The sequence below is a fragment of the Prorops nasuta genome, unplaced genomic scaffold, assembly GCF_024137725.1.
Source record: "Prorops nasuta isolate Cenicafe-Biocafe unplaced genomic scaffold, Cenicafe_Pnas_1.2 PNAS00017, whole genome shotgun sequence".
Classification (NCBI taxonomy): domain Eukaryota; kingdom Metazoa; phylum Arthropoda; class Insecta; order Hymenoptera; family Bethylidae; genus Prorops; species Prorops nasuta.
Window position 1 is genome coordinate 2,230,907 of NW_027116814.1, and position 13,794 is coordinate 2,244,700.

The 13,794-nt window shown below is 32.3% G+C and overlaps 1 protein-coding gene across 1 annotated transcript; it reads left to right on the plus strand.

Moving 5' to 3' along the window:
* The first annotated feature begins 10,236 nt into the window (after positions 1-10,236).
* On the plus strand, positions 10,237-13,592 carry holn1 (CD2 antigen cytoplasmic tail-binding protein 2 homolog holn1). The gene is made up of 5 exons (XM_066737450.1): positions 10,237-10,403; positions 10,794-10,935; positions 12,150-12,313; positions 12,409-12,904; positions 12,988-13,592. The coding sequence occupies exons 2-5, from the start codon at positions 10,800-10,802 to the stop codon at positions 13,224-13,226; spliced, it is 1,035 nt and encodes a 344-aa protein (XP_066593547.1). The 5' UTR covers positions 10,237-10,403; positions 10,794-10,799; the 3' UTR covers positions 13,227-13,592.
* The last annotated feature ends 202 nt before the right edge of the window (positions 13,593-13,794 follow it).

Consider the following 13,794-nt stretch of genomic DNA (forward strand, 5'->3'; position numbering starts at 1 on the left):
AAAGCCAAAAATGGGTTGGTAGAGCAGAAGTACTAGAAAAATGACGTCAAAGCAACTAACTTCAGGACGAAGACATGCGCGAGAGATTGACGAAGAAACCGAAGAAGAAGAATCATCTTATTTTCGTATACATATATAGGCAATAGAGTATGAGATCTCGATCTGGATTACATGAACCGATTTTGACGCTCAAGGTCTCATTTAAAAGCTTTAATAAAACTTAATTTAGGGAAGCTTTGCTTAAATTATTATAATATATCATTTACGGAAAAAAAAACAATTTGAAAAGTGGAACGGACAAACTTACTGTATATTACACATAGTAGCGCTCGACGGTAATGTACTTGCCATTGAGGCACTACCGTGTCTCTTGATATTTCATGTCAATAATTGTGTTAAATGAAGACTAAATAAATTTCTGATAAGGTAAAATTATATTTATTAATAAATCATTCGTTATATTATATTTAAAAAATATATTTCTTAATAAGAACAAAATTCACAAAACATTCACCAATAATCTATGTTATATTTATAAGAGTACGCAGAGTCCCAAGTAGTCAACCATATATATATTTGATTTATTATACTATTAAACGTGCAAAGAGATTCCCTTTTTATATTAAATGGTCTTATAGACCAATTTACCATTCTTAAAATTATATATAACTTAGCTAATTCTAAAAAGTCATCCACGTTATTAGGGATTTCTATAAGATTAATTTGTTCAAACAAAAACTGGTGTCTAGCTTCAAAACCCTCTGCAATCGTAACCCGTTCAATTTCCTCCTTTAAAGCAGCCTTACAGTCAGGTAAATCCTGTAACAAAAAGAAATTTTTTAATCTACAAATTCTTTTTAACTTTTACTATTGAAACTTACCTTTATAGCAGACAGAAAACGTTCGTACCAACTAATATAATGAGATTTCGAACAGTTCTCTTTTTCATTGAGAATAATACTACTTATATTTTGTGTACAGCGCACTCCCAGTCTTCTTGCGGCTCCTTCGTACATAATAGCAATTGCTAAAGGGTCGCAAACAGTTTCGTGCAACATATAATCAGTTTTTTTAAACGAAATGTTGCATAATTCCTGCGATATTTTTGTACTTTTGAGTTCATCGCACTGATTGTCAGCAGCTACATTCTTCCTCCAAATTATTTTCATCTTTTTTCTAGGTGTGGAAAATGATGGATATTCCGGCCATGAATTCATCAATCCCAATTTTGTTTCCTCTGCAAGTACGTCAAATCTCTTTCGGAAGTTATACAACTGAAAATCTTTGTACACATAAAATAGCTGTAATGCCAGCAATCCGCATTCTTCTATGATTTGCTTTGATGGAGGTAGTTTGGAGAAGTTCCTCCATGCTATTGCAACGTGGGCTTCCATAATGTAAATTTGCAATTGATTAATACGTTCCAGCTCATCCCTGTAATCAATATATAACAGATTCAGGTCTCTGCATAAGTTTTAACAAAGAATTTGAAAAGCGATAGTGCTTCAATAATAAACACAAGATATTAAAAAACATGAAATCATTCCATACTGCACAAATAACTAAAAATCGATGTATAATCTCTAAACCGCCAGAAATGCTTATATAAATCGCTATACCTAGGATCGGAATTTTTTTGGGACCAACACTAATCGCGAATTCGAGTACCTGCACTAGTGTGCACTGAGAATATCTTTATCCTCTGTTTTCATATTAATAATAAAAAGATAGAGATACATTCAGTACGCACCAATGCAGGTCTCCGAATTCACGATAAGAAATATAAGTTCTTCGGACATTCTAAGGGGAAAAAAGTCATCAAAACTCCAGCGATTTAAAAGCTAAAGTTACTTTCTAATTATACAATCGTCTGAATTAAGGAGGGAAATACATGTAAAAAATTTTTGTTACATTAATATGATAGGAAAATATGTCTAGCACACTATTGTAAAACTCTCAAAATCATTTTAGATCTATTTTTGTATAATCCTCAAGTTAAAATTGGGAGTCTAGAACGTGCACCTATCTGAGACGTAATTCGCTAAGAGTGAAATACAAATGAAATTTTTTTTTACCATTTTCTTTTTTATCAATATGATAGCAAAATATATCTTAAATACTATTATATAAAACTCTCAAAATGAGTTTGAATTTGTTCATGCATTATTCTTGAGTTAGAAGCGAGGATCAGAACCGCGTGCGTATTTAAGTCGCAATCTTTAAGCGCATTTTACTTAAATGTTTTTTCTGTTTTGCGCCGTGCGTACGATAATTCAAAAACTACTGCACCGATTTCGCTAAAACTTTAAGGGTTTGTTTCTTAAACAATGTACCTTTGCACGAACCTCTTCAATATAATCATTTTAACACTATTAAAACGTTATTAACAATAATTTATGAAAAAAACATGACTTTTTTAAAAAAAACTTCGTATTTTTTATAATTTTTTGATTTTTTAAGCTTCATGTAAAACGTATTTACATGAATTAATGAACTTTTTTTGATAGATCTGTTTTAGATGATTTTACAGATTTCCATACTGAAAGGCAATTTTTTTAGCATCCAGTTTAAGATATCATTACCCCATTAATAATAAATATTAAAAGAAAAAGAAAATATCATTCTTTACTTTTTACGGTCAACAATAATCATGCAAAATTACAAATTAATCTGTCGAATAATTTCTAACAAAAAAATCTTGAAAATACAAGTGTTTTACATGTATTTCTCCCCATTAAAGATGACTAACACTAAATTTATGACAACGTGTTCTCAATGAGATACTATAATATATATAACAAAAAGTTATTGATAGTGAACGTATAACTCTCAAACGAGAATGAATTAAAATTGAAATAACTTAATGATTATTTATTAATAACTTACCAAAAATAAGAAGGCTCACGATCTTTCAATTTTTTAAGTTGATCCCAGATGATCTGAAATGCAACAGGCGATGCACCATGATTGGTATCGATCAAATCATCAAATTTCTTTAACACCTCTTGTGATAGCCATGGTCCGAACCTCAGGTGAGAATTATCAGAGTCTTCTTCCTGAATAAAGTAATATTTATTGATGTAAAAGATCGAATAACCGCATAAAGATAATATTAAAGCTGTGTACTATCGAAGATGCACCAAATCATCTAATATTACCAGAAGGGTCGATAAAAATAATACACTTTTTAAGAATCGAAAGGGATTTTGTCCGTAAAAATTGTATAATCAAAACTTACCCTTGTTATATGTTTAAAGTACAGTTTATAAAATTCCTGGTAGCACTGTAGACATTTTTTCCAGCTCACAATCGGATCACCACCATTCTTGCAATAAGTCTCGTAAGACTCTTTCATCAAGGGACATCTGTAAAAGAGAAGATTCGGCCATTGCCGAAAAAAAAAGATCAAGAATGCTCCTAATTAAATATTGTTAAATTTATAATTTACATCTTTAACAAATATACTTAATAATTTGATATTGGGAAACAATAAATATAGAAAAATAGAATTCAATTAATATAAAAAAGAAAATGAGGCTGAAGCTAGCGGCCGATTTCTAAAGGCCAATGGCATCGTCGTTGTCTTGACTGCATGTACATACAGACAGTTAGCCGTACATGTACGCTTAAGTAGATAAGTCTACTCTCCGCTAGAGCGCCGTAAGTAGTCAGGCAAACCCCATATAAATCTGTCCGATACATACTACGCTATTAAGTACTATAATGACTAAAGAAATAACATAATAAAATTGAAAAAATTATGCATCATCTTCTTCACTCGATAAGGAAAAGATCTGTATAAGTTAAAAAGTGGAACAAGCTACGGAAAAAGTTTAAAAAAATTGAGAAACACTCGAAAACGCAACGCGATCGGCTTCTAACTGATCTGCTGACTACCGGCACCTCCCCGGCGAAATAAAAATATATACAAAATATTCCTTATTTAACAAGGAACAGAGCTATATAGGTTAAAAAGTGGAACCGGCAACGGAAATAGTTTACAAAAATTGGGAAATGCTACGCGTTCGGCTTGTAAATTATCTGCCGACTACGGACACTTCCTCTGCGAAATAAAAAAATATGTAAAATATTCTTAATTCAACTCCTTAACCTACGATCTTTCTTATCAAATATTCTACAAATATTCATATTTGGCCCGATCATCTACTACGGGCATAGCCCGTAGTTGTAGGTTAAGGAGCTAATAAGAAGTATTTTAAATATTTTTTTAATTTGCCGAATAGGCGCCGCTAGCCTGCAGACGACTTATAACCCTAGCTCGCAGCGTTTTTTAGCCTTTCTCAATTTTTTTAAACCTTTTCCATAGCCAGAAGACGAATCAGAGGACGAGCGCGCTACGTATTTCAGCCTTTAGCAATTTTTTAAACTATATCCATAGTCAGTTCCACTTTTTAACCTATATAGGTGTCTTCCTTGTTAAATAAGGAATATTTTTTATATTTCTTTATTTCGCCGGGGAGGTACCGATAGTCAGCAGGTCAGTTAGAAGCCGAGCGCGTAGCGTTTTCGAACGTTACTCAATTTTTTAAAACTATTTCCGTAGCTTGTTCCACTTTTTAACATATATAGATCTTTTCCTTATCAAGTAAAGAAGATGATGCATATTTTTTCAATTTTATTATATTATTTCTTTAGTCATTATTGTACTTAGTAGCGTTGCGCGTATCGGGCAGACTTATGTAATTTTTGTCTGACTACTTACGGCGCTCTAGCGGAGAGTAGACTTATCTACTTAAGCGTACGGTTAACTGCTTGTATATACAGTCAAAAAAACGACGATGCCATCGGCCGTTAACTTTTCAGCTTTGTACTATTTCAATACTTACATATCAAAACACTTTTTCCGCCACAGAAAATTTGCTTCCTCAATAATGGTGTTTAACTTTTTGCACGTTTCCGAGAGTTTCAACATATCATAACACGAAATAGTTTTATCCTTCAAAATACAGTAAATAATATCAATTGGTAAATCTGTTAACGTCAAATTATTTGCCATTTCTATGATAAGCTGAAGATATAGTGAGACGCGGAAGTTTTTAACGAAGAAACACTATATTTTGTAGAAGAAAAAAATGCACTGACTCTGTGTTAAAAACTTTGAGAATTCTGGTAGTAGCTCGAAAAATGTGAGTATCGTTTTTCAATATTATAATACAATTTATGTTTAAAGGCTTAATCTCCCTAGATTTGTGTGGATTTTATTTAACTCAATTATGTGAATATAACACTCCAAGAGAATCTCTCCTTAAAAAATATAACGCACAGCAAAAATCAAACTGATCGCAATTAAGCTATAAAAAAAATTAGCGTCGAAGTGTCCGTGCAATCCAATTTATACAGGGTGTTTTACCGGCCCCACTTTGGAAAGATATCTAAGACCGCATGGTGGGGCACATGAAAATCTAATTGGCCGAGGAGCGAGAGAGAGAGAGGGAGAAGGCGCGAGCACCAGTCAACAGGGTTGATGGTGTTTGCGTGGAAGGGAGGGAGCAGCGATACGCGCGACGATTCGATTAATTTCCCACAGAGTATACTGAGGCTGCGGTCCGATACATGCATATGCACACTTAAAGCGCTAAAAATCTATAACAAACGAAACGTAAACTATACTCTCTGAACGTTTTATGCGCGAATCGAACCGCAGCTTAAGGGGATCCACGACCGGCGAAAAATTTAATTCAAGCTTATCTCCGAAAGTAATAAAAAAATGAACTTTTTAATAGAGTTTGAATTTACTCGTTTAACAGTGCTTAAGAGCGCTACAGGCTCAGAATTTTATTAAAACAATGTTATTTTTTATGAAAATTATAAACAATAATATTTTTGAAAATATTAATAATATTAAAAAAAAAATGCGCTTCTGCGCCCTCAAGAAGAGTTCTATGAGTAATTTAAAACCAGAAAAAAGTATATACGTCCAAAAATTTCGAAGATTCTTCTGAAAAACTAATGCAGCTATTGGAATATAAAATTTGCCTGTTTTACTGATCGAGAAGAATCGTCACGCGTTAGACAAGTACATACACGTATATAAGTTCTCCCGCTTTAGTAGGGCAATAAATAAGGGTTGTTCAGATAAAACGAATCAGATCATGGACGTAGAATGCTTTTTAACTTCGTAACTAGAAGAGTTAGCAATTTTTGCTACACAACCTTTCTGAATGCAAATCAAAGCATGTTTCAAAAAGTTCTTATAGCAATAAGTGCTAACTCTTCCAGCTACGAAACTAAAAGCATTTTATGTGTCCATGATCTGATTCATTTTAGATTCGTTTTATCTGAACAACCCTGTATTTATAGCCCTATAAAAGCGGAACAACTTATATACGTATATTTGTCTAACGCGTGACGATTCTTCTCGATCAGTAAAATCGGCAAATTTTATATTGGAATAGCTGCATTAGTTTTTCAAACGAATCTTCGGCATTTTTAAACGTATTTACTTCTTTCTGGTTTTAAATTACTCATAGAACTCTTCTCGAGGGCGCCACAGCGCCCTTTTTTTCAATATTACTAATGTTTTCAAAAATATTATTGTTTATAACTTTCATAAAAAATGAAATTGTTTTAATGAAACTCTGAGCCTGTAGCGCTCTTAAGCACTGTTAAGCGAGTAAATTCAACCTCTACTAAAAAGTTCATATTTTTATTATTTTCGGAGATAGGCTCGAATTAAATTTTTCGTCGGTCGTGGATCCCCTTAAAGATGCGGGTTCACGGCGCGTGAAGCGTGTGGAGCAGACGCTCGGCGTGTGGAACGTATGTATACGCGCGGCGTGCAGAGAGAACACACTAACCTCGCCGTGTAGCGAGCGAACGCGCGTTATTATATCTATAGATATACTTTGAGCCGCGCTTTTATTGAACGTGCCGCGCCCTCGCTCCAACGCCGCGCCAAAAACTTGTATGCCTTGCAAAAATATTCGTGCTGCTCGTGTATGTCACGCACCGTGTATGTACATACCTGCACCTTTAACGCATATCTCTCTCTCCTCTTCTCCGCGTTAGTTTTTCTCTCTCAGTCCCCGGCCAATTAGATGTATCTGCCTCCACAAATCGTTCTAGTTTCTCTTATCGAGCTGGGGTTTCTTACGTGAAACACCCTGTGTAATAGGTCTTTTTCAAGTTTGGGAGGTGGGGGAGGGGGCAGTGGCCAATAATACAACTGCAAATTTTTGAGGATTTAATCACGTTAGTCTTGGCCCTCTTAAATTCTACAAAAAAAGGGGAATTCACATTAGGGTATGGATTCTACGAATGAGTACTTTGCCACAATGTAATAATTGATAATACCCGTCATTTGCTTTGTCTTTTCGGCATAATGAAAATTTACTAGTATGTCGAAGGGTCAAGCATTGTTTTAGAACAAAAGTCAACTGTATTTCGTATTTGTGAAATAATGGTACATGAATGCTTTTTCTATGTGACCAAACAAACTTGGTTAAGAATACCATTATTTTGGGTGAAATATAGATTTTATTTGATTGTGGAATTGATCACTACACATGTATAATGAGCTTCTTAATCATTCGGATTGAAATATTGATCAAAAGCTATGTTTACCAAATTATGTTACATCTAAAATATTTGGCAATAATGTACATACCTGGTGATCTTTCTATTAGTGTCCCCCCTGAATAAACAGAAATTTGCAATAAATATTAAATTTTTGGAAACTACGTCAATTTTTGTTTTGAGAGGGACGATTAAATAATTATATAAAAAATATTCTAAGTGGAGGAACATTAAAGTTATAAAAGTCACTTAGATTTTTTAAATAGAATCTTATATTTTTTATTGCATTTTCTCGTAATTTATTTCAATAGCTTTTCAAAACACTATACTAATTTATGATTTCATTCAGTGGTTCGCTAGATTTTTCGATTTAAAACTGCATAATGGTAAGGGGAAGTCTCCTAACGTGGAACAGCACCTAGTACCGGACATATACAGTATCTCCATATAAATAAGTAAAACCGAAGAAATACCTACATAGTAGGGATAAAGGAGGAGAGTAATACACAAGTAAGTCGCGAAACGCTATTGTTTTGCCTTTCACTTATAGCTGAGCTATATTCTTTAAATTGCTTAAGTGTCCGGTATGTATTAGGGCACTTCCCCCTATTCATTTAACTCCAGTAAAGTACGTAAACGCTACGCATTCATAATTCGGGGAAATGTATTCATTCCATCATAAAAGTTAATTTAGACTTTACTTTACTATATAGAGAAGGCTTCCCAACATAATAAGGCTTACCTGGACTAGTAACGAATTGTGAATATATTCGGGTAATAAACCATTGACAATGGAATGGGTAAAGGGAAGAGCCCTGATATACCTGTAAGCCAATAAAATTCTGCAACTCTTACCGACAAGTCTCGGTATCGTTAGGTCGAGATTAACGACAAATACCAGTACATACGTGTAGTGATAAATGTATATACATACATTTTGCTCAGGGGGATGGGGGAAATACGTGTGAAAGTTTAAAAAATAGAATTATTTTTTTTTTTTCATAAATGATTAGAATATATCTTCAAGATTATATTCCCAAAGTTATAAAGTAAAATTCAAAAAAATTAAGAAGTTATATCCTTAAAGGCGCGTCGCGCTGCATGAGAAACAATAATGCTACGCGGCACACAAAGAGGTGAGAGATTTAAACTCATTTTTCTCAAAACGCACTTTTTAAAATTTGTTGAAGCTATCATTTAAAAACTGCTCAACTCATCTTAATGAAATTTTCAACAGTGCTTTATAATATTATTACTTTTTGTATGAACCTAATTGTTTTTACACATTCATAATTAAAACACTATTTTTATCCAACGAATATAAAAAATACTGGGTCAGAATTAACATTTCTTATGTAAAACCGTATAACTTTTCCAAATTCAAAAAGTTTTCAAATTTCGTATGTTTAAATAGAAACTGATTTATAGAACAGTAAAAAGTTGACCAAATTTTTATTAAAGGCAAATAACAGTTTTATTATTGAATTGTTGGTATATGTTATTAGAATACAAAACACGGGGAGCATGTCAAGTAGCTTTTTGCTTCAGATATTAGATTTTGGACATTATATTTAATATTATTTTTTATTTAAGAATGTGTGTTTATGTGCTTATTATATAATAATGTTTTTATAAGTAAGTTGACATTTTCATTTTCATATATGTGTATTCCAATGATTTCAAAATAGCCCTATACTAAAACGTGAAACCTTATATTCGTGTATTTGTCTAACGCGTGACGATTCTTCTCGATCAGTAAAACAGACAAATTTTATATTCGAATAGCTGCATTAGTTTTTCAAAAGAATCTTTGACATTTTTGGACGTATTTACTTCTTTCCGGTTTTAAATTACTCATACAACTCGCTTCTTGAGGGCGCAGCAGCGCCCTTTTTTTTAATATTATTAATATTTTCAAAAATATTATTGTTTATAATTTTCATAAAAAATAAAATGGTTTTAAAGATATTCTGAGCTGTAGCGCTCTTACGGAATCCCTCAAGCGCTCTGTAGCCAACATTACAGAACGAAAAACGAGGGAGAATTGTCCAGCGTTAATTTGGGCTTGTTGGAATCGTTAGGTCTGGCACCTTGTCATAAAGAAATCCGATTTTTCGATTTGTTTTGCTTTTAAATATTATTAATGCAAATTTTTAAAAAATTTTATTTTTTTTCGTTTTTTTTTTTTTTGAAAATATGGCTTTATTATGACAAGGCGCGAGTCCTAACGATTCCAAAAAGCCCAAAAACATTAAAATCGGTCGAAAAATAACGCTGGACAAATCTCCCTCGTTTTTCGTTCCGTAATGTTGGCTACAGAGGGCTTGAGGGATCCCGTTAAACTATGGGATTTGTTCTTTTTCATTGCACTATCGAATTGGTGCAATTAGTTGAAATAAGATAAACATACATGTTTTCTCGCTCTAACTTATTGCACTATGTTGCATTAGTGCAGCAATAGAGACCGTGCACACCAACACAATGATAGCGAAGTGTCAATGTATAACTGTATACGTATAAATTAATTACACTCAAAAACTGCGAAAATTGACTGATAGTTTGCGCTGATAGTATGCATATACACCAATATACATTCTTATCTCACTGTCATTGTGTTAGTGTGCACGGTCTCTATACAGCGAAAAAGAACAGATCTATGTGGATCTATGTATATGTATGTATGATACAATGTAGTGTACTTCAAAATGGCGGGCTTGACAACTCTACTCTCACTACTCTACTCCACTCTACTCCAACCAACGTCTCCAACTCCAAAGTAGTTGCAACGATCAATGAGATTTATCTCAACCAGCAACCAGCCCCTGCTTTCACCTGCTTTTTGCTGACCATATAAAAATCAAACATAGGTAACCTCACTTATATGATCAAAAGACGATTCCATGTTTCTCTTATTTCAAACGTTGACTGCGACATTACTTTTCAAGATGACAAATAATAAAAATTGTATTATAATTGTTGATTTTGAATAAACTTTGTAAGATTATATTTTCTTTTTATAAATTTTCTACTCCTGTAAACAAAACTTGATTTTGGATTTTTTTCTGAAAAATTAAATTGTCTTATTATTGGCAGTTAACGTATTAACAATACTTAAAGTCATGAAGCATAAAGCACTCACTTTTTTTTTGCTGAGATAATTTGTAATTATGAATAATATCAAAATATGTTACAGGCTATTAAATATAGGATAAATCAAATAAATAACTAAAATAAATGTCAACAATTTTTATTTACAGTCAAACATGTTTAAACGAAAGTTTAGTGAGATAGAAGATGTTGTGGAGAGGCCTGCCTTGAAAAACTCTTTAGACTCGGATGAAGAGGATGATGAAAAAAATGAAGAGGCCTACAATGTGATAAATGAGGATGAGATTGAAGGTATGCTACTATATTATAATAATTTTGTAGCTACTAAAAATATTTTGACACATGAATGTAAAATTTACTCTCTTTGTGATTCTCAGAATAACAAAGTTTGAAATTCATTCTTTAATATATCTAAATATAAGTTTACTGCATTGATTAAATTACGTATCTGTTCTTTCCTCTTCCTTATTTTGTATAGAAAAATATACATAAATATACATTTTTGCTTATATTAGCTATCTTTAGTTGTATTTGTAGAATTTGTTTAATTTTTTTTTTCTCTTTAAATTGTTAAATATCTTTTTATTTTTTTTTTCTAGTTTCTATTAAAGGTTTAATAAAATTAGTTTATCTTAACCAATGTAATTCATTTGCTATGTGCTTATCAATAGGGTAATATTAAGAAGAGTCAGGGGGTAAGCAACAATGCAAGGAATTAAGTGAAACTAAGAGAATATATTGTTCTAATATATTTTTTAATAACCTTGATTACACTTATATTTTTTGCTAACCATATTTCAATAAAATTTGACTAGGAAGTTTGCAGATTATGCACATATTCTGATAGGATATGGTCAAACACACTATCAACATAGAGTGCGGTATTGTAAAAATGCAAAGAAATTAATAAAATATTATTAAACTTATCATTTAAAACCTTAAGAAGCGGTATGTAAAATCTCAGTGTGGGTAGCCAAATAAATTTCCAAATAATTTAGTAAAGCATAAACAAAAATTAAAGCTTGTTGATTATGCTAAATGGTGTGAGGTGAGAAGGGATATCCCAGGTTCTTTACCCTGCCAGAGACGACCCTGAAACTGCTTAATATGAAAATATATACTAATACATGTGTTTAATCAATGGTTTATTGATCAATTTTGTTATCCGGAGTGGACTTTTTTCATATACTTGTGCAGTTACATTCTATTCTTCGATTATATTTGATTTTGTATGCACATAGTAAAAATAATACAATGTTTATGGCCACATGCACAACAATACAAAATCTCAAGCCATACTTGAAATCTATAATATATGTTGTATAGATTGTAGATCTTCAGGATACTTTCTCAAGAAATGAAGCTTTGTAATGTTGTATATATAATCATTAAACTAAACTGGATTGCTATATTTTAATAGAATTGTATTTAATTTGTGCCATGAAACAATAAACAAACAAATTTAATATTTTGTAACAGAAATTTTTAATCCAATCTTTTTTAAGGTATTGAGGATGACCCTGTTGCACCAGAAGCAAACATTGGATTTACAGCATTTAATATGAAAGAAGAATTAGAAGAAGGACATTTTGATAAAGATGGGCATTATTTGTGGAATAAAGAGAAACAGATAAGAGATAATTGGTTAGACAATATAGACTGGGTTCAGGTGTGTAACATAAATTTGTAAAAATTTGTTATTATAAAAATTTAGATGCTTAAATTTTGTGGAGAAAGATAGTAATTCTATCATATTTTCAGTAGATTAAACCTTCAACTACTAATGTAAAGCAAAAGGATGAAGGCAGCGAATCAAAGGGTCTAGCAGAAAGTGGTAGCGATAGTGATGAAGGCCCTGATATTATGTTTGATCCAACCCAGCTGTATAGAAAGATTCTAGAATTTTTGCAACCAACCGAAACTGTTTCTAAAGCACTTTGTAGGCTGGGTAAAGGCAAAAAAAGAATGACTAATGCAGAGAGGTGGAAGAAAAAAAAGCAAGCTCAATCGACTGACTCTGCAGAGGATAATGATACCAATTCTCATAAAATTGTTAAATTAACAGAACTAGCCAATGATCTATTAACTAGAACAGGCAACATGGATATATATCAGGAAACATACGAGCAAATAAAAAGGAAAGTAGAAAGAGGAGAGAAAAGCTCTCATCCATTAAAACAGGAGGCAGAACTTGACATGTATGCAGATGACTTTGATGTAAAAGAAAAATCTAAATTCAACAAAACCAACATAAGTACAGGTGGGTTTATTAACAGAAACACTTTGGCTAGGAATGTTACCTATTCTGTGTGCACAGATTTCAATTTTTCTTTTCTTTTTTAGAGCAAAAATCAGAAGAAGAAGAAGAAATAAAAAATAACGAAACAGAAGAGGATGAAGTGATGTGGGAGTTAAAGTGGTCTCAAGACGATGGTGCTGAGATTCATGGACCCCACACTACCCAGCAAATGCTTACATGGGCTAAGGAGGGCTATTTCAAAAGTGGTGCATGGGTGAGGAGGTTTGGCAAGCAGAGTCAATTTTACAGTGCTGCTAGAATGGACTTTGACCTTTATTTGTAATACAGTGATAAAAACTATAATTCCATCATGTTACAAATGAATTTATAATTTATTGCACAATAATTGAAAATATAAGATGAAAGGCTCCTTTATAAAAAGAGGAAGAGAGAAGACATGGTAAAGTATAAAAAGTTAATGTAATGGTTAAGAAAAATCTGTGCTCCTTTTTTCCCAATTTGCTCTTCTAAGTGTTTTTAAAATGCATTCTTTATATCCCTAAAACGAGAGAAAGAGGCTGTATATAGGAAATTCTAGGATAGCATCAAAGCGTTAACAGGGACGTGAAAATTTATGGTCCGTAAAACGTGATATTTGTAATCTAGGATTTAAAATCGACTGTGATGTTTTTTATCATTTTTGTTCTTTCCTGTACTAATATTTTTTTATTGGCAATGTATCGTTTCTGGCAAACCAATATTTTATTATTTGAGAAAACATTTTTGTCCAGAGAAAATACAAATTTAGTACAAAAAATGCTTACTGTATACATAAGAAAAAATTACAGCCATATTTCTACATTTTATAGTATAAATATTTTTATTTAAAGTTTTAAAAACGATTTCTAAAT

Excerpts from the sequence above, each read along its gene's own strand:
- holn1 (XM_066737450.1), top strand. The coding sequence starts at position 10,800 with ATGTTTAAACGAAAGTTTAGTGAGATAGAAGATGTTGTGGAGAGGCCT. Across the intron at positions 10,936-12,149 it reads AAATGAGGATGAGATTGAAG|GTATTGAGGATGACCCTGTT; the intron begins GTATGCTACTAT and ends ATCTTTTTTAAG. Across the intron at positions 12,905-12,987 it reads CAAAACCAACATAAGTACAG|AGCAAAAATCAGAAGAAGAA; the intron begins GTGGGTTTATTA and ends TTTCTTTTTTAG.